Source organism: Mus caroli, unplaced genomic scaffold (genome assembly GCF_978045245.1).
Source record: "Mus caroli unplaced genomic scaffold, Mus_caroli_1 scaffold_15, whole genome shotgun sequence".
Classification (NCBI taxonomy): domain Eukaryota; kingdom Metazoa; phylum Chordata; class Mammalia; order Rodentia; family Muridae; genus Mus; species Mus caroli.
The window spans coordinates 45189458-45210889 of NW_028227270.1; the positions used below are offsets into that span (position 1 = coordinate 45189458).

General features: G+C 38.7%; 1 protein-coding gene across 5 annotated transcripts in view; it reads right to left on the bottom strand.

The window, feature by feature from the left end:
- The window catches only part of Skic3 (SKI3 subunit of superkiller complex), an 87110-nt gene that overhangs the window by 6056 nt on the left and 59622 nt on the right, over positions 1-21432 (bottom strand). For all 5 annotated transcript variants that reach the window (XM_029468331.2, XM_021180671.3, XM_029468334.2 and 2 more), the window contains 5 exons: positions 21282-21410; positions 10583-10704; positions 8667-8825; positions 3591-3743; positions 841-971 (listed from right to left, as the gene is read on the bottom strand). In XM_029468331.2, the coding sequence (XP_029324191.1) occupies positions 841-971; positions 3591-3743; positions 8667-8825; positions 10583-10704; positions 21282-21410 (694 nt within the window). The remainder of the gene's footprint in view (positions 1-840; positions 972-3590; positions 3744-8666; positions 8826-10582; positions 10705-21281; positions 21411-21432) is intronic.

The following is a 21432-nucleotide window of genomic DNA, read 5'->3' on the forward strand; positions in this document are numbered from 1 at the left end:
CAGAACATCCTCAGCGAAGCTGCATGCCCACTCGATGCACACAAAGAGCCCCTCGCCAGGTGAGTATTATAAATAGAGTTGGTGAATATTATAGAATTGAGGGATCTTAATCATCCATCAGTCTTTTTTGTGTGACTTGGCTTTGTGAGGGGGGCATGTTTATATATAGTAAGCTCTATTTCTATAAACCTATTCTATATTCTGTGTCAGCAATGTTTATTTCAGCCATTGGTTTATATATAGTTGACTTTTTAGAGCCAGATGTTATTTAAAAAAAAAATTTAAATACTTTTCACCTATATATGGCATCTAAATAATGTTCTTTAGATTTGTGATCCCCATCCCCAACCTCTAATAAATAATAAAGTTTTGTTTTAATCTGAACAGCCTTTGACTTTTCTAGACATGAAAACCCATATTTGCAAATAGGTTTATCTTTTCAACATTTGTTAATTTTTCCAAGCTTGTTAAATTAGCAAAATTTCTATTAATATAATCTTGAGCCAGAACCACTATGATTTTGACTGTTTCTAGAATCCACATTACATTATATCCTAAAATAGAAAAAAAAAATTAAAATTCTCAAGGGCATCTTCACGTGAAACGTTGACATGCCAAACCTGTCATATTTATACCTGTGCAGCATTTTCTGTTAAATAAATAAGAAATGTTTTATTCTTCACTACAATACAGAATGAGATGTTCCTAAAGTAGAGACAAAATATCCCAAAGCTTGATACATTAGTTTATCTCATTATAAATCTTCCCTCAATTATTTCATAGGAGGCTTTATAATCACCTAGAAGTTCCAAGCAAACAATAAACATAGATGTCTAATACCTTGCTCCCATCTTACGGTTGAACTGTAACAATGCTTGCAAGAAGACAGCCAGAGGGCTAAAGCAAACCTTCAAGGCCTCACTTGTGGCTTCTTGAACCAAGGATGACCAGTGATCACCTGAAACATTAGCCTAAAAAAATGCAAAATAAACATTAACTCTAAGTTTTGACATGGTCACTCTAAAAATGAGTTGGTCCCAGCACTGAGAAGGGAAAGTGGACATGAGCTCCTATCCCTATCCCAGATGCTATCTCCATCTGCTTGCTGAAGAAACGTCTCTGGGTACACTACCCACACTTCAGGGTGGGCTACATGCCCAGGAGTACAAGGCTACAACAGGAACTCAATGGTGTTTTTACAGAATTTTTGTCTCATGTGGCTTTGTTTGAGCATTTTGGGATGGGGTGGGGGTGGGGTCTTACTGGTATTTTGCTTATAAAGTATTATTTCCAATTTTGTGTTCTTAGGGGTTTTGTTTGTGTGTATTTGTGTGCCTGCGTTTCTTGTGCCTTTTCCTTTAATCCTGTTTTGTTTTACTTGCCTATTTCTTTTCTTCTTTTCTTCTTTTTAAATTATCTTTAATCTTTTTTGACAGTCCAGTCATTATCCCCCGTCCTGGTCAGCCCGCTCTCTGACTGTTCCTCATCCCATTCCTCCTCCCTGTTTACAAGAGGACACACCCACCCTACCAGGCCTCTCCACTCCCTGGGGCCACAAATCTCTTGAGGGTTAAGCACATCTTCTCTCACTGAGGCCAGACCAATTAGTCCTCTGCTATATTTGTGTCAGGAGGCTCTTATCAGCTGTTGTATGCTGCCTGTTTGGTGGTTTAGAGTTGAGAGAGATCTCAGGGATCTGGGCTAGTTGAGACTGCTGGTCTTCCAGTGAGATTGCCCTCCTCCACAACTTCTTCCAGCCTTTTCCTAATTCAACCACAGGGGTCCCTGGCTTCTGTCCACTGGTTGGGTGTAAGTATCTCCATCTGTCTTGGTCAGAGACTGAGGCTCACCAAAGCCATAGCAGCATGGTGCTCTTCCACTGTACACCCATTCTTTCATGAAAACTGTATTAATAGGTCCTGAGCAAGCTTTTGGAAGTTGATATATGGCAAATACTATAGTTGAGAAATGATATGAGGCTCTCCAGGCCTGAGAGATTTTAAAGGTGTTCTCTTATGATAGCTTTCTCAGAGACTTTTAACTTCAGAAGCAGGTGTCTATCTGCCACACAACACTCAGTTCTTAGTACAAAAATACAAGTGTTGAGAATTATTAACAGATTTAAAGATGGCAAATGAAAGTGTGGAACCCTATGTGGTGTCATTATTTCTTCATCTGCTCCACAACTATTTATTGGGAACTGATCACCTATCCACAAAGCATTGGTAAAGCCAAGGAATAAAACAAAGCATGGTCCATGAGTCAGTCTACAGCAACATCACCCATAGCATTCACCCCAAAACTCTTTTCTTTCTTAATCAAAATATATAAAGCGAGTTGATCATATTTGCATAGACTAATTAGGTAAAAACAAGCTATTGCAGGCCTGCACAGGACAGTCTCTTCTAGTCATGTAAAGTAGAAAGGACAGCTCATCTTTTCACTATGAGTTTTGTGAATATGATAAAATTTCAAAATACTATCAAAAGATAAGATTTTAAAATTCTCCCTTATCTCTAAAAGCCCAGTTCTTTTACTCAAAAGAGCTGTCATAGTTTTTATGTATTTTTCCATGAATTGGTATCTATGCACTTCCATTCTTGTATTTTTTCAAACACACATATATCCTGGTTCTTAAACATATAACAACTACAAAAGTGCTCAAACAGGATTATTGTATATAAATTGATCTGCAGGTTGACTTCACTCTCATGTACACATTGTCTTTAAGAATTTTACCTGCTGGCAATAAGACTTTTTGGTTAATATATGTAAAATTGGCATCAGAAAATAGGATATCAAGTCATAGGTCGATAGAAATACCATGAGGAATGTCAAATTGAATGAAGAAAAAAAATGTTAAATTCTGGCATCTTTGTCACAGTAAGTAGCAGACTTGAATTCTTAAGTTACCAAAAATACAACTTTTAAAATTACAGTCTTAGAGTGTTTCTAAACAATTTTGAAATTCTGTTGTAGTCTGTGGGTTCCTATTGCCCTATGTCTCCCTAGAGCTCAAGGTACAATCCACAAGAGACCACAGCAAAAGACAACAAAACAATGGGGAAATGCCACAGAATATCACTTTGTGAAAGGTTGTGTAATTAAAAAGGAAAGGGTTTTGTGATGTGTTGCAGTAAATGACCTCCCAAATATGCTCTGGCAATGAAAACCCAACACAGTTAATATGATTACATTCTGTGCGCCTAGATCGGGCAGATCTACTGCTACACTACCAGCTTCCACAGCTTATGAGACCCCTTAGAACTTGCGGTTTCTCCAGGCCATATGCTTCTGCTCTGCTTTTCTTCATCTCCTCCTTCTCTGCACCCTCTCCCTCTTCCATTTTCTCCTTCTCTCTCCCTACCTTCCACTCCACCTTCCCTTTTATCTGCCCAATCAACAGCTCTCCTTTATTTTACAAATTAAGGTGGGAAGCAGGCTTATAGGAAATCACCTCAGTGCTGACTCATTCCTTGTTCATACCCACTCACAGGAGAAAGGAATGAACATCAAATATAATTAGCCCTAGGGCTATCCACAACAGCGATGGAATCAAGTTTTCATGATTACAATTGCAATATGCTTACCATGCACACTTCCAATGCAAGAAGGGCTAGCTTCAACAGACTCGAGAGCTTCCCACTCCAGTTGCCCTGTTGGGATGCCACTTGGAGACTCTTTCTGTAACACATCTCTGCAGCACCCATCATTCCTTGGGACTGATACACCTGTGCCAACCACTAAGGAGCAGAAAAGACAGATGCAGAACATCTGAACTTAGTACAGAGTCTACATTCCCTACAAATTCAATAAACTCTAATGAACTTAATTTTTTAATTCAATTATTGTTATGTCTCATGTTCCCAAAATGGAGGGTAGTCACACAGTTTAATCTGCTAGCAACATTTTCATAGTCCTATCAAGCTGAAGTCTAAATGTCTCCAAAGATGGCAAGTCAAATTATCAAATGCAAAAAGACTATGTAAGTACTAATCCAAAGAAAGTTTGTGCAGCTGTAGCACTATCCAACAATGTAGTCTTTAAGACAAGAGCATGGAGAGAATAAGTTGATATTGTAACAGTACTCGTTCCACATAAGCATTTCTACATTTGCAAATACCCAGCAACATAGAATTCATGAAAAAAGTCTGACAGAAACCAACAGTAGATATGTTCCCAGTAACGGGTGATTTTAACATGCCTACTTCATCATTCAGATTAAGAAACACACGCACACACACACACACACACACACACAGAGTAAAATAAAAATTCAGCATGCCAACAAAAGATACAATGACAAGCTTGGTTACACTACCTACTTTAAGATACAAAGATAAACTTGGTTTACACTACCTACTTAAAACACTAATTAACACATGTTTTACAGCTACACAATGCAGGATTTACCAAGTATGCCTTTATGTTGGGTTATAAAACAAATCTTAAGCCAGACATATTGGATCATGCTATAATGCCAGCACTCTGAAGGCTAAGGCAGGAGGAGCACAAGATCCAGGAGGACACCCTGGGCTACTAGTGAGCCCCTTTTTCAAACACTATCACAAAGACTACATTTCAATAAATACCACCAGCCTGAAATCATAAAATTACCATCTAACTAAACGGAACTATGCTTGAAATTATTAACAGAAAAATATAATATACTCATATTAGAAAATTTCAAAGATGCTTCAAACAAATTCTAATGATAAACAGCATTTTGAAACAAATGGCAATGGAAATGCTACACTAGAATGCAAATTAGACAGCAGGCAAAGCACGAGTGATGCAAGTAAAGGCTAGACTTCAGAACTGAGCCGTGTGGGCAATAGTCCACTGGTAACGCCAGTGTCCAAGAAATGGAGAGAAGAGACACTCAGCAAGCTGGCGTGTCAGACTAGCCAAAACAATGAGCTCTGGAACACTCAGAGCAAGCTGGCGTGTCACACTAGCCAAAACAGAGAGCTCTGCCTTAGGTGAGAGAGACAGAGCAATTGAGAAAGGCACCCAATATCAATCTCAGGCCTCTACAATCATACACACACACACACAAACACACACACACACACATGTACACATACATGAGCATCCGTATACACAAATGAAACTACCACAAATGGGTGTACACACACACACAAACACACACCTGCATACTGTGAACATAAATACTAGAAAGGGGAAAAACCCCACATGTTAGATAACAAAACTCTGCCTCATGAAGTTATGGCAGGAAAAGCAAATCAACAGATTAAGATGAAATAAAACACAATGAAGAAACAGCAAAGAGAAGTAACTAGTAACATGAAAGGAAGCAGAAAAAGACCAACGCAGCAGGACATTAGTTTTCAGCAAATAAAGGACAAAGAATTAGGACCACAGATAAAAATACTTAGCAACCAACTTGCATGAATGAAAATTACAGGCCAGTTTCTCTTATGACTGCTGCGTCAAAAGTTCTACACATGAGAGCTAGAGATGGTTTAGCAGTTAAGGGTACTTGATGCTCTTGCAGAGGACCTAGGTTCAATTCCGACTACCCACACAGCAGCTAACAACCCAATGCAACTTCAGTTCCAGGGACGTCAGCAGCACGAGGCGCACACACAGCACACACACACATACAAGTAAAACGCCCTCAAACAGAAATACTTCTTAAAAAATCTAAACATGGTATTTGAAAATGACAAATCATTACATTAATGTATCATGATAAGTAGGACTTAAAAAGATTTGTTTACTTATTTTTATTGTGTGTATGTGTGTGTGTGTGTGTGTGTGTGCATGCGTGTAGCATGCATGTGTTCATGTTGGGGAGGGGGTATACACATAGAAACAGAGATTAAGCCGGGCGTGGTGGCGCACGCCTTTAATCCCAGCACTCGGGAGGCAGAGGCAGGCGGATTTCTGAGTTCGAGGCCAGCCTTGTCTACAAAGTGAGTTCCAGGACAGCCAAGGCTATACAGAGAAACCCTGTCTCGAAAAACCAAAAAAAAAAAAAAAAAAAAGAAACAGAGATTAACTATCAGGTGTCTTCCACAAACACTCTCCACCTCCTCTATTGAGCCAGGGCCTTTTGGAGAGCAATGACTGGCTAGACTGGCTGGCTGGCTAGGGAGCCCCTAGGAGTCTCCTGTCTCTACCTCTTTTATGTGTGTGCTAGGAATGCTGGCTCAAATTCTCATGGTAGCACAGCAAGCACTCTGCCCACTGAGCCATCTCCCCAGCTCAAGATTTATTCACTCTAAAGAAATAATCAAAAAACACTCACTAAATTCAGAATCTACTTAATCAAATTATGGTTCATCACTATTAAAAGTTGGCATAAAATAGCATTCAAACAGAAGCCACAGATGTGATAATATACATATATATGTATATATGATATCAACTTATAGAATGCAATTACATTTGTAAAATTTGATGAATTCCAGTAACTCATATGTAATTCACTTAGTTTATTAATCTCCTTAAAAAGCCAATTTAAAACTTATAAAAACATGCTTCAAAGAGAGTATCTGAAAGGTCTATGGCATTTGAGGAGTTGCTCAGCATCATTAGCCATCAGGTAAATGAGAGTCAGAACAACCAAAAATACTATGACTGACAAATCTAACAAAGTATGAGAGCAACAGCAGCCTAGCCACACCCGCTTACGGAAAGCTCATGTGCATATAAACCAGCACACACATATGCAATGCTTGGCAAGATCCGCAAACAAAAGAAGACATCTAAGATGTTCATTGTTCCATTACACACAATAACTCAAAATAACAAAATGAGATAAGAAACAGTCTGGCCACACACAAAAAAAGGATTCTCCCATAAGTAATATTAAATTAAAATAGACAGATACAAATGAGAATTCCATTTTTATGAAGTTCAAAACTAGTTAAAGTGAGATAGAAATGACAAAAGTAAAAAATCACAACTTCTCTTGTAGCTTTTAAGAGTGCAGATGTGTTGAGGTTTGGTCTTTTGCTATATATTGTAATGCTAAATACTGGTCTGCAAGGCCTGGTTGCCCCTTACGCGCTCTTTCTACAAGATGGCACCTTAGCCAGGTGGGTCTAGGCCTGCCACCCTTTCTTTTGTTGCAGGGTAAAGTGGGAGGAGTCTCGCCAATGGCCCTAATCTTCATAACTAGAACCTCTCCTAGCACATGCCTTGGCTGCAACATTAAGCTTTCTAGAGTTCCTTTTCTCTCCAAACTGTTCATTTTTTATTTCTTTCTGTCCACTTGCTCTTTTTTTTCTTTATAGATCTGCAACAACCATTCAAATGACTCAACATTATATAGTATTGAAATGCTCTGCATTAATGAAATTAGTTGATTAATCTTTGATTAATTTTTCATTTGCCTCCTGCAAGTTCTCAGGACATGGGCAGAAAGCAGGTAGATACTTGGCAAAAATGTAACTGAATGATCACTAGCCTAGTTGCTAAAACTGTTCCCCTCAGAAATCTCCCTTATCCTTTGCTACTGAGAAATGCCACTCAGATTTTACATTCTATAATTTCACATGAATGGCATCTTTAACTGCATTCATGTTCAAGTTTGTGGGACAAACCCCACGCAAGGGTTTGTCCCATTATCTTTCCTGTGCTGTTGGGTATAAATGCTAAGGTTGTTATGAATTTCCTCTTGGATGCTGGAGCTGACACTGCTCAGTCCTTTTCTGTTCTTGGAATGTCTCTGGTTTTAGGGCTAGAATAAATCTGGCTTCATAGATTATATTCAAAAGCATTTTACTCTCTTTGATTTTCAAGAGAATCTTGAATAGAACTGCTGTTATTTCTTCCTTAAATGTCTGCACTGTGCATCAGTTTCAGCACTTCAACCTTCCAGGCTCCTACAAAGATGGCCCTGTATGATCTACTTACAACATTCAAGAACCTTTCCCGTTCCAGAGTCCTGAAGTCTTCCACATTCCTTTACAAAATCCATGATCAGGTGTTTTAAGCAATTGCCCACACTCTGGTAACAATGTCTGTATTAGTTACTTTCTGTTCTTGTGCTAAAACACCATGACCCAAAGTGACTTTTGGAATACAGTTTATTTTGGTGTGCAGTATGGCAGGGATGGTGGCAGCTGGATGCAGCAGGCATGGCAACAGGAACAGGAAGCAGAGAGAGCAAACCAGCAATGAGCCAAGGCCACATACTCTCAAAGCCAACCCCTGAGACACATTTCTTCCCGAAAGGCCACAGTTTTCAAATATCTCCAAATAGTGCCATCAACAAGGGACAGGCATTCAAAACACACTTTCATTCAAACCACCCTGGAGCCATGAGCCAACATCACCCCCTCCCTTATGTTGCTCTTATCACATATTCTGTCAAAGAAGCAGGGAAAGTAACTAAGACAGTGAGTGGCCTTACTATAAAACCGAACATGTAGTCTGCTTACATTAACTCAAAGTAAAAGACAGGGCTCTGCCATTGTTTTCAACTGAGAAAATTTACAACCAACAATTAAGAATGGCTTAAAACATTATAGAAACAGGTCCTAAACCAATATTAAAATTTTAAAATACTCTTCAGATTTGGAAACTGGTGAATATCGTCTAACAGCAAGACTTAAATAGAGATGGAGGATATTCCCAACTAGCATCACAGCATATTTCGATTTAGGACTCACATGAGAAAGCAGAGAACTCACCTGCCATGCCGGGACAGAGGCTGAGTTGGACATGACCGTTTTTTGCAGTTCTTCCAGTACAGCATCTGGGAGGGGCTTCTGTGACTCCAGGAGTGATCTACACTGAACTTGTCTCAACAGTAAGATAACAGCTGGCTGGTCAGGGTTACTTTTCAAACTCTAAAAATTAAATCCCAAATAGAAACATATCAAAATAGGCTCTAAACTGAAATAAGTAAAAGGCAATTACACTGTACTCCATGCTAAAACATTTTATTCTCCTTAATTTAAACTTTTTTTTTTTTTTTTGGCTATTGAAAAAACAGGATCAAAAGTTAAATAAATAAAATGCTACACAGCCTGAGAATACTAAAGCATATGTACACTTAAATACTCTTTCATATAAGTAGTCGTGTTGTAGTGCTTGAGTCACTAAGTTTAGATTTAATATGCCCCGTTGTGTCGGTTTATTCTCAGGTGTTATACTAAGGTTCCGAATGTAAAATTCACCCAAGAAATATAAAAAGTAAAGGTTATCACTATTACAGTGGGACATACCATACTGTATGATTAATGTAACATTTCTATTTACTTATGAAGTATAGTGCCATAACTTAATACATATATTATGATATCAGAATAATTATAATTTTCATCTCAAATGTCAGTTCTGTAGGTTGGCAAACTTGCAACTCTTCTGTGTTGCTCCTCTTCAGAGAATGCTTGTCTATTTTTCTCTCATTAGCTCACAGTCCAATATATATCTAAAGTGTATTTGAAGGCTTTATCCTAAGAGAGATTAAAACTATAAAATGAAAAGGACAGACTCATAAAGCATTCCACATTCTAGCAAAGAGGACATTACAACTGCTAATTTATGCTTAGTCAGCATCCACAATATAATTAATACACTGTCCTGGATATAGAGCAGGTAGAATCCTTCACATGAAAGAGAAAATATATTATTCTGCTTTTCAAAGAATTGAAGGACAAAAGGGATCATGAAAGACCATTTTTATCTCTCTGTAAAATTTGTTTCTCACTTAAACCATTTCTAAGAAAACAACATACTTGCTCTGGTATTTATGAGACATAAGCATCCAGAAAAAAGCCATGTTTAAAACTCTTCTTTTTAGTAGGTCCATGAAACCTTTACCTGATTAACTGATTGAATAAATATTTATTTAGTCACTCTATGTGGCAAGAAAGATGCTAACAATCTACCCTTAAAACCTGCCAGCAGAGAGCCACAAAGCCCTAACCCATGGAGACGAAAAAGCAGTTCCAGGCACCAGACAGCAATCTTCAGTCATTCTACTGCTTCAGAACTTGGAACAGTGAACACATTCTTGAGAACAGTATGCTAACGGGAGTAATCAGAGACCAAAGGAATGGTACCCTAAGCAAAATAAACAGTCTGTACACAGAGTCCAGACAGGGGCTGGGAAGAAGTGATTAAGAGACCTCCTTGTTGAGGACTGAGTTCAATTTCCAGCGCCCACACAATGTACCTTATTACTGCCTATAATTCCAGCACCAGGATATATGATACCCTATGATCTCCTCATACACTGACACACATATACACACATGAATAGATAATAATAAGATTTCTTTAGCAAAAAAGCTATGAGGGTTTTAGAAGCAGTATAGTAGTAGCAATACACTTCTAGCTGCTGTGAGCTTCTTGGCAAATACTTAATATTTTTTCAAAAATGAATTTTCTCAGTCATAAAAAGCTTGACAATCATAAACATGTTCATCATTGATTGTTATAAAGCCCAGAAAAAATAATGCTAAATGGAAGGACTGACTTGCAGTAAGTAGCCAATGAACGCTGTGTGCTATTACTACCACCCTATACTCTAAGTACTACATGCTAGGGTTTTACTTAAGACAAAAAAGCATAACTTTCAAAGTTAATTCCACAATAGTACCTGTGTGCACAGAGATTCAGCTTCAGATGTTTTTCCTGTGTCAATCAGACCAGTGACAACTTGTGAGAAAGACCACTTTTCAAGCGACTGGTTGTAATTTTGCAAAATTTCTTTGTCCTTAACTGTAAAACAAATGAAACGAAAAAAAGAGATCAATGCTACTATCTTCTGCTATGTATAATGTGCTCTCAAGGGGAGGATCATTTGCTAACAATTTTAACAGGTTCACTTTACTTACTTTTTCTTAGAGACACAGTCTATATAGCCCAAGCTGACCTCACACTCACATTTCTGAAATCTCACAATTACCACTACACCCAGTGCCTGGGCACTAGACCACCACAGATTTACTATGAATATTTCTGATTGATATCTTAAGTATATACCCTGTATAAAACAATGAAAGTTCACTGAAAAATAATGAGCAATTTCTATAGTGTAACTAAAGTAAAAGCAGCTACATCAACTCTGAAGAGTTGTAGCTTATACCCTGGCAGACAAACGCTACAGCTGAGGCAGGACACAAGGTCACCATGAGCGAACGCCTTTGGCTGTCCCTGTGTAATCACTTCTGTTTCCAGCTCATCCAAGCTCCCTTATCCTCTGCTGCTTAGAAATGCCACTCAGATTTCACATTCTATAATTTCACATGAATGGCATCTTTAGCTGCATTCATGTTTAAGTTTGTGGGACAAACCCCACCCAAGGGTTTGTCCCATTATCTTTCCTGTGCTGTTGGGTATAAATGCTAAGGTTGTTATGAATTTCCTCTTGGATGCTAGCTAGAGCTGACACTGCTCAGTCCTTTTCTGTTCTTGGAATGTCTCTGGTTTTAGGACTGGAATAAATCTGGCTTCATAGATTCTCTTCAAAAGCATTTTAATCTCTTTGATTTTCAAGAGAATCTTGAATAGAACTGGTGTTATTTCTTCCTTAAATATATGGTAGAATTCATCAGTGGCATCATCTAGTCTTACAGTTTTCCTCCTGACATTTCAGTCTTGATATCCTTAGTAGACATGTAGCTATTGATTTATTTCTGCTTAAGCAAATTTTGAGTCTTATAGAATTTTATTATTTTTTCTGAGTTGTCAAAAGTCAGGACATGAAGTTGCTGTTGAAATATTAACATGTTAATAGCTGCAGTGACATACTTTCATTCAAATGCTTGTTTCCTATCTTCTTTTTCTTAGCTCATATAAGTGTAGATTTATTAACTGTACTACTCTTCTAAAAAAAAAAAAAACCCATGTTTTTACAATCAATTGATTTTTCTTTGTCTTATCTTTCCCATTTCTTTTTTTTTTAATTAGGTATTTTCTTCATTTATTTTCGAGTGCTATCCCCAAAATCCCCAATATCCTCCCCCCTCACTTCCCTATCCACCCACTCACATGTCTTGGCCCTGGCTTTCCACTATACTGAGGCATATAAAGTTTGCACAACCAATGGGCCTCTCTTTCCACTGATGGTCAACTAGGCCATCTTCTGATACATATGCAGCTAGAGACACGAGCTCCGGGGGGTACTGGTTAGTTCATATTGTTGTTCTACCTATAGGGTTGCAGATCCCTTTAGCTCCTTAGGTACTTTCTCTAGCTCCTCCATTGGGGGCCGTGTGATCCATCCAATAGCTGACAGTGAGCATCCACTTCTATGTTTGTTTGGCCCCGGCATAGTTTCACAAGAGACAGCTATATCTGGGTCCTTTCAGCAAAATCTTGCTAGTGTATGCAATGATGTCAGCGTTTGGAAGCTGATTACGGGATGGATCCCTGGATATGTCAGTCTCTAGATGGTCCATCCTTTCGACTCAGCTCCAAACTTTGTCTCTGTAACTCCTTCCATGGGTGTTTTGTTCCCAATTCTAAGAAGGGGCAAAGTGTCCACACTTTGGTCTTCGTTCTTCTTGATTTTCATGTGTTTCGCAAATTGCATCTTATATCTTGGGTATTCTAAGTTTCTGGGCTAATATCCACGTATCAGTGAGTACATATCATGTGAGTTCCTTTGTGATTGGGTTACTTAACTCAGGATGATGCCCTCCAGGTCCATCCATTTGCCAAGGAATTTCATAAATTCATTCTTTTTTTTTTTTTTTTTTTTTTTTGGATTTTTCCAGACAGGGTTTCTCTGTGTAGCCCTGGCTGTCCTGGAACTCACTCTGTAGACCAGGTTGGCCTCGAACTTAGAAATCCGCCTGCCTCTGCCACCCAAGTGCTGGGATTAAAGGCGTGCGCATTCTTTTTAATAGCTGAGTATTACTCCACTGTGTAAATGTACCACATTTTCTGTATCCATGTCTCTGTTGAGGGGCATCTGGGTTCTTTCCAGCTTCTGGCTATTATAAATAAGGCTGCTATGAACATAGTGGAGCATGTGTCCTTCTTACAGCTTGGAAAATCTTCTGGATATATGCCCAGGAGAGGTATTGCTGGATCCTCCGGTAGTACTATGTCCAATTTTCTAAGGAACCGCCAGACTGATTTCCAGAGTGGTTGTACAAGCTTGCAATCCCACCAACAATGGAGGAGTGTTCCTCTTTCTCCACTTCCTTGCTAGCATCTGTTGTCACCTGAATTTTTGATCTTAGCCATCTGACTGGTGTGAGGTGGAATCTCAGGGTTGTTTTGATATGCATTTCCCTGATGATTAAGGATGCTGAACATTTTTCAGGTGCTTCTCAGCCATTCGGTATTCCTCAGGTGAGAATTCTTTGTTTAGCTCTGAGCCCCATTTTTTTAATGGGGTTATTTGATTTTCTGGAGTCCACCTTCTTGAGTTCTTTATATATATTGGATATTAGTCCCCTATCTGATTTAGGATAGGTAAAGATCCTTTCCCAATCTGTTGGTGGCTCTTTGGCTTATTGACAGTGTCATTTGCCTTACAGAAGCTTTGCAATTTTATGAGGTCCCATTTGTCGATTCTCGATCTTACAGCACAAGCCATTGATGTTCTATTCAGGAATTTTTCCCCTGTGCCCATTCAAGGCTTTTCCCCACTTTCTCTTCTATAAGTTTCATTGTCTCTGGTTTTATGTGGAGTTCCTTGATCCACTTAGATTTGACCTTAGTACAAGGAGATAGGAATGGATCAATTCACATTCTTCTACATGAAAAACGCGAGTTGTGCCAGCACCATTTGTTGAAAATGCTGTCTTCTTTCCACTGGATGGTTTTAGCTCCCTTGTCAAAGATCAAGTGACCATAGGTGTGTGGGTTCATTTCTGGGTCTTCAATTCTATTCCATTGGTCTACTTGTCTGTCGCTATACCAGTACCATGCAGTTTTTATCACAATTGCTCTGTAGTAAAGCTTTAGGTCAGGCATGGTGATTCCACCAGAGGTTCTTTTATCCTTGAGAAGAGTTTTTGCTATCCTAGGTTTTTTGTTATTCCAGATGAATTTGCAGATTGCCCTTTCTAATTCGTTGAAGAATTGAGTTGGAATTTTGATGGGGATTGCATTGAATCTGTAGATTGCTTTTGGCAAGATAGCCAATTTTACTATATTGATCCTGCCAATCCATGAGCATAGGAGATCTTTCCATCTTCTGAGATCTTCTTTAATTTCTTCCTTCATAGACTTGAAGTTCTTATACAGATTTTTCACTTCCTTATTTAGAGTCACGCCAAGGTACTTTATATTATTTGTGACTATTGAGAAGGGTGTTGTTTCCCTAATTTCTTTCTCAGCCTGTTTATTCTTTGTGTACAGAAAGGCCATTGACTTGTTTGAGTTAATTTTATATCCAGCTACTTCACTGAAGTTGTTTATCAGGTTTAGGAGATCTCTGGTGGAATTTTTAGGGTCACTTATATATACTATCATATCATCTGCAAAAAAGTGATATTTTGACTTCTTCCTTTCCAATTTGTATCCCCTTGATCTCCTTTTGTTGTCGAATTCCTTTGGCTAGTACTTCAAGTACAATGTTGAATAGGTAGGGAGAAAGTGGGCAGCCTTGTCTAGTCCCTGATTTTAGTGGGATTGCTTCCAGCTTCTCACCATTGACTTTGATGTTGGCTACTGGTTTGCTGTAGATTGCTTTTTATCATGTTTAGGTATAGGCATTGAATTCCTGATCTTTCCAAGACTTATATCATGAATGGGTGTTGTATTTTGTCAAATGCTTTCTCAGCATCTAACGAGATGATCATGTGGTTTTTGTCTTTGAGTTTGTTTATATAGTGGATTATGTTGATGGATTTCCATATATTAAACCATCCCTGCATCCCTGGAATGAAACCAACTTGTTCAGGATGGATGATTGTTTTGATGTGTTCTTGGATTCGGTTAGCGAGAATTTTATTGAGGATTTTTGCATCAACATTCATAAGGGAAATTGGTCTGAAGTTCTCTATCTTTGTTGGGTCTTTTTGTGGTTTAGGTAACAGAGTAATTGTGGCTTCATAGAATGAATTGGGTAAAGTACCTTCTGCTTCTATTTTGTGGAATAGTTTGTGCAGAACTGGAATAAGATCTTCTTTGAAGGTCTGATAGAACTCTGCACTAAATCCATCTGGTCCTGGGCTTTTTTTTCATTGGGAGACTATTAATGACTGTTTCTATTTCTTTAGGGGATATAGTACTGTTTAGATCATTAACCTGATCCTGATTTAACTTTGGTACCTGGAATCTGTCTAGAAATTGGTCCATTTCTTCCAGGTTCTCCAGTTTTGTTGAGTATAGCCTTTTGTAGAAGGATCTGATGGTGTTTTGGATTTCTTCAGGATCTGTTGTTATGTCTCCCTTTTCATTTCTGATTTTGTTAATTAGGATGCTGTCCCTGTGCCCTCTAGTGAGTCTGGCTGAGGGCTTATCTATCTTGTTGATTTTCTCAAAGAACCAGCTCCTCGTTTGGTTGATTCTGTGAATAGTTCTTCTTGTTTCCACTTGGTTGATTTTGCCCCTGAGTTTGATTATTCCCTGCTGTCTACTCCTCTTGGGTGAATTTGCTTTTTGTTCTAGAGCTTTTAGGTGTGTTGTCAAGCTGCTAGTGTGTGCTCTCTCTAGTTTCTTTATGGAGGCACTCAGAGCTATGACTTTTCCTCTTAGAAATGCTTTCATTGTGTCCCATAAGTTTGAATATGTTATGGCTTCATTTTCATTAAACTCTAAAAAGTCCTTAATTTCTTTCTTTATTCTTTCCTCGAGCAAGGTATCATTGAGAAGAGTGTTGTTCAATTTCCACGTGAATGTTGGCTTTCTATTATTTATGTTGTTATTGAAGATCAGCCTTAGTCCATGGTGATCTGATAGGATGCATGGGACAATTTCAATATTTTTGTATCTGTTGAGGCCTGTTTTGTGACCAATTATATGGTCAATTTTGGAGAAGGTACCATGAGGTGCTGAGAAGAAGGTATATCCTTTTGTTCTAGGATAAAATGTTCTGTAGATATCTGTTAAGTTCATTTGTTTCATAACTTCTGTTAGTTTTACTGTGTCCCTGTTTGGTTTCTGTTTCCACGATCTGTCCATTGATGAAAGTGGTGTTTTGAAGTCTCCCACTATTATTGTGTGAGGTGCAAATCTTTCCCATTTCTTTATGCATCTTACTTTGGGTTTAACTTATCTTTTGTTTTTAGATTCCTAAAACAGAAGCTGATATCATTAATTTGAGGGAAGCTGTCTTCCATTCCCAGTGTAACCACTTAATATGTTAAAACTCCTCTAAGCCTTACTTTAGTTCTACAGTTCTGACACACGGTGCAAACTTTAACTCACTTAAAAAATATTTCCTAATGTTCCCCAGGACTCGTTATTTGGTCTAGCTTATCAGGAAGTGTGCTTATCAGGAAGTGTGCTATATATTCCAAATATTTAAGAATTCCCAGTTCAAAGTCTGTTATTTACTTCCAAAAGATGGGGAACATAATTAGCCTTCCACTAAAGGCTTCCTGTGTAGAAGACAAAAAACAGCCAGTTCTAGCTGACTGTAGGCAGCCTATTCTTGCAAAGTGAGGGCAAAAGGCAGACTTAGAAGCATGGTGATGCTCACAGATCAGAGTCACAGACTCACTGAGACTGAGACCACCTCTGCACAGGGCCACTGAATGCATTCTGTACTACACCACCTCACCATACCACTAAAGGCTTACAGCAGCTACATTAACCCTGAGAGGCTATAAAGAAAAAGAAATTCAAGTGTAAAAGACACAGTTTGTAGAGCAGAGCAAGCTTCAGGACTGGAGTCAGTACTACAGGGATGCTAGAATTCAGCAGGAATGCTAAAATTATTAGAAATTAACAGCTATGATTAATATGGTAAATTTTTCCATTAATTAAGCAGACAACAGACAACAAGAAATGAGCAATGTAAATTCTGAAAAAGTCAGAGACAATAAAAGATAACAACCAAAACTGTTCACAGAAACAAGTATTCACGATAGGCTTATTGACAGGTTGCTGAGAAAGAGCTTTCTGAACTCCAGGTTATTCCACTGAAATCACCCAAACAGTACAACAAAGAGAAAACATAATGACTATAATAGAAGGGATTTCCAGAAACCATAGGGCAACTACAAAAGACCTAAGCAAACCTAATGAGGTTGCAGAAGAAGCAAGAGAGGGGAACATATTTACAACCATAATGACTGAGAATGTCCCCAAATTAACACTGGACACAAGCACCAGCAAGGAAGCACAGAGGACACCGAGGAAGATGAACACCAGACAGAAACAAACCCCCAAAACTATATCCAGCTATGTTATCTTCGAACTATAGAAAATCAAAGATAGGGCAAAAACTCCACCAAGAGGCTGGAGAGGGAAAGAAAGATAACACCATATCCAATGTCTCTTCACAAACTGTAGAAAAGAAGAAAAGACCAAAATATTTCAAGTTTTAACAAAGGAAAGAGAGATTAGAATTCTGCACCCTGAAAATTTATCCTTTAAAAATTTTTTAAAAAAAATGTCTTCTCTAATTTTTTTTTTTCCTCAAGAGACTTAAAGTTCTTGTCATATAGATCTTTCCCTTGTTTGGTTAGAATTACCCCAAGGTACTTTATATTATTTGTGACTATTTTGAGAGTGTTGTTTCTCTAATTTCTTTCTCAGCCTGTTTATGATTTGTATAAAGGAAGGCTACCGATTTATTTGAGTTAATTTTATATCCAGCCACTTTGCTGAAGTTGTTTATCAGCTGTTCTCTGGTTGAATTTGGGGGGCTGCTTATGTATACTATCGTATCATCTGCAAACAGTGATACCTTTTCTTGTCTTATTGCTCCAGTTAGAACTTTGACTACTACATTGAATAGATATGGGGAGAGTGAGCATCCATGTCTTGTCCTTGATTTTAGAAGAATTGCTTCAAGTTTCTCTCCCTTTAGTTTCATATTGGTTACTGGTTTGCTGTAGACTGCTTTTATTATGTTTAGGTATGGGCCTTGAATTCCTGATCTTTCCAATACTTTTACCATGAAGGGGTGTTGTATTCTGTTAAATGCTTTTTCAACATCTAATGAGATGATCATGTGATTTTTTTTTGAGTTTGTTTATACAGTGGAGAGATATGTCATGCTTATGGATTGGTAGAATTATAATAGTAAAAATGGCCATCCTACCAAAAGCAATTTACAGATTCAATGCAATGCCCATCGAATTCCCAATACAATTCTTCAAAGATATGGAAAGATCAATTCTCAAATTCATCTGGAAAAACAAACAAAAAACAGAATAGGGAAAACAATTCTTAATAATAAAAGAACTGCTGGGGAAAAATCACTATCACTAGAACCAAGCTGTACTACAGAGCAACAGTGATAAAAATTGCATGATACTGGTATAGAGACAGACACATTGATCAGTGGAATAGAATTGAAGACCCAGAAATAAAACCACACACTTACAGACACTTGATCTTTGACAAAGAAGCTAATAATATACAATGGGATAAAGAAAGCATCTTTAATAGTGGTGCTGGTCTAATTGGCAGTCTGCATGTAGAAAAATGAAAATATTTGTCACCTTGCACAAAGTTCAAGTCCAAGTAGATCAAGGAACTCAACATAAAATCAGACACACTGAATCTAATAGAAGAGAAAGTGGGAAAGAGCCTTGAACTCATTGGCACAGGGTGAAATTTCCTAAACAGAACTCCAATGGTTCAGGCTCTAAGTTCAAGAATTGATATATGGTACCTCATGAAACTGGAAAGCTTCTTATGGACATAGTCAATAAGACAAATCAGCAACCTACAGTTTGGGAAAAAATCTTCACTCACCCCACATCTGATAGAGGACTAATGTCGAAAATATATAAAGAACTCAAGAAGCTAACCAACAAAAAAACCCAAACAACCTAATCAAAACCTGGGGTATAGAACTAATCTGAGAATTCACAACAGAGGAATCTAGAATGGCTGAGAAGCACCTAAAGAAATGTTCAAAGTCTTTAGTGATCAGAGAAATACAAATCAAAATGACCTGGAGATTCTACCTTATACCAGTCAGAATGGCTAAGATCAAAACCTCAGGTGACAACACATGTTGATGAGGATGTCGAGAAAGAGGAACACTCCTCCATTGTTGGTGGAATTGCAAACTGGTACAACCTCTCTGGAAATCAATCTGGAGTTTCTTCAGAAAATAGGAAATAGATCTACTTGAAGACCCAGCAATACCACTCTTGGGAATATACCCAAAAGATGCCCCACTATGCCACAGGGGCATGTGTTCCACTATGTTCATAGCAGCCATGTATATGTCAGCCAGAAGCTGGAAAAAAAACAGATGTCCCATGACAGAAGAATGGATACAGAAAATGTGGCTCGTTTACACAATGGAATACTACTCAGCTATTAAGACCAAGGACATCCTTCCTGAGTTTTGCAGGCAAATGGAAGGAACTAGAAAATATCATCCTGAGTGAGGTCACTCAGACCCAAAAGTACATGCATGGTATGTACTCACTAATAAGTGGTTATTAGCCAAAAACACACAGAATACCCAGGACACAACCCACATGACTCAAGAAGGTTAACAAGCTGAAGGGCCCAAGTGAGGATGCTTTAAAACCACTTGGGACAGAAAAGAAAGCAATCATGGGAAGTAGAGGGAGGGAGGGACCTGGGTAGGAGAGGGGACAGGGAGGGAAGGGGGAGAACAGGATCAGGTAGTGTGTGGGGGGGTGAAGTAGGGGGACAAGACTGAAGCCCTGAAGGCCAGAAGAAAGAATGGAAACAGGCAACCTCGGGAGGTAGGAGGTGGACTCTTCAGAATGTACCAAAGACTTGAGATATAAGCTTCTCAGGACTCAAAGAGAGGGACCTTGAAGAAAGTGTTCTACACTGGGGAGAGGGAACTTGTAGAGTCTACCTCCAGAGGAGGGATAGGACATCAAGTGAAGAGATGGGGTTGCCATCCCATAGTCAAAAGTTCCGACTCAGAATTGTTCCTGTCTTAAGGAACTGCAGGGACAAAAATGGAGAAGAGCATGAGAGAAAGGAGGTACAGTGATAGGCCCAAAGTGGGATTCAGCTCACAGGGAGGTCCAGGGTCCTGACACTGTTACTGAGGCTGTGGTGTACTTGCTAGGAGCCTAGCATGGCTGCCCTCTGAGAGGTTCAACAAGCAGCTGAAAGAGAACCCAGCCTATGGAGAGAAGCCAGGGACCCCTGTGGTTGAATTGGGGAAAAGCTGGAAGAAGCTGAGGATGAGGGTGGTCCCATGGGAAGACCAGCAGTGTCAATTGTCCTGGACCCCCAAAATCTCTCAGACACTGAACCACCAACCAGGCAGCATATACCAGCTGCTATGAGGCCCCAAAATATATACAGCAGAGGACTGCCTGGTCTGGACTCAGTGAGAGAAGATGCACCTAACCCTCAAGAGACTCGAGGCCCCAAGGAGTGGGGAAGTCTGGTGGGATGGGGGTAGGGAGGTGGGGACATCCTCTTGAAGATGGGGAGGAAGCAAAGAGGTATGGGATGGGGAGCTGTCAAGGAGGCAGACTGGGAGGAGGATGCAGTCTGAACTGTAAAAAGGGATTATGGAATAAAAATAAATAAATTAAAAAAAAGAAAAACAAGAAAAATTTAAAAAAGAAATAAAGACTTTGTCAAACAAAAATTGAATAACTATGTTGCCAGTAGACCTACCTTGCAAGAATGTGAGATGATAATTCTTTTACACAGGAAAGAAGTCATTAAAGTCATTTATCAAAACTCAGAGTTAAAGATAACTCAGAGATAAAACTCAGAGTTAAAACTCTGAAATAAAGAGTATCAGAGAGGATTTGTATTCTTATTTATTAACATGTAACAGCTAACTCAAAAATGATAGCAACAATGTCATTCAATCTTGTTTAGGAAAATAAAATCTGTAGGTAATGTTTCTGATAGCTGTGAGGAGAACGGTGTTCTCTAATGGAGTGACATTGGCTGTATCAACCACACTCCAGGGTAGGCCTCATGCTCAGGAGCAGTCGACTAAGACAAAATGGACTCCATGGTTTTTGTTTTGTTTTTCTTTTTTGTTGTTGTTTGGTGGTGTTTTTCCCTCTTTTTTGGCTTATCTTATTTTATTGGGTTTTTTTGTTTTGTTTTTTGAGAGAGAAAGAACATGAAATTTGGTGGGTAAGTAGGAAGGGAGAATTTGGAAGGACTTAGGTGACAGAAAGGAATATGATCAAAATATATTATATGCAATTAAAACATTTTAAATGTAAATATATAAAAATAAAACTTACGTGAAGCAGCAACAGCAGACCGCAATGCCAAGTACAAATCTACCCTCTTTGGCTGAGTGTTATTGAGTAAAGCCAGTTTATCATCTGCATGGCAGGCTGCCATCAGCCCAGCCCAGACAGCAGGGTCATCTAAACAAGAAATACAGTTAAA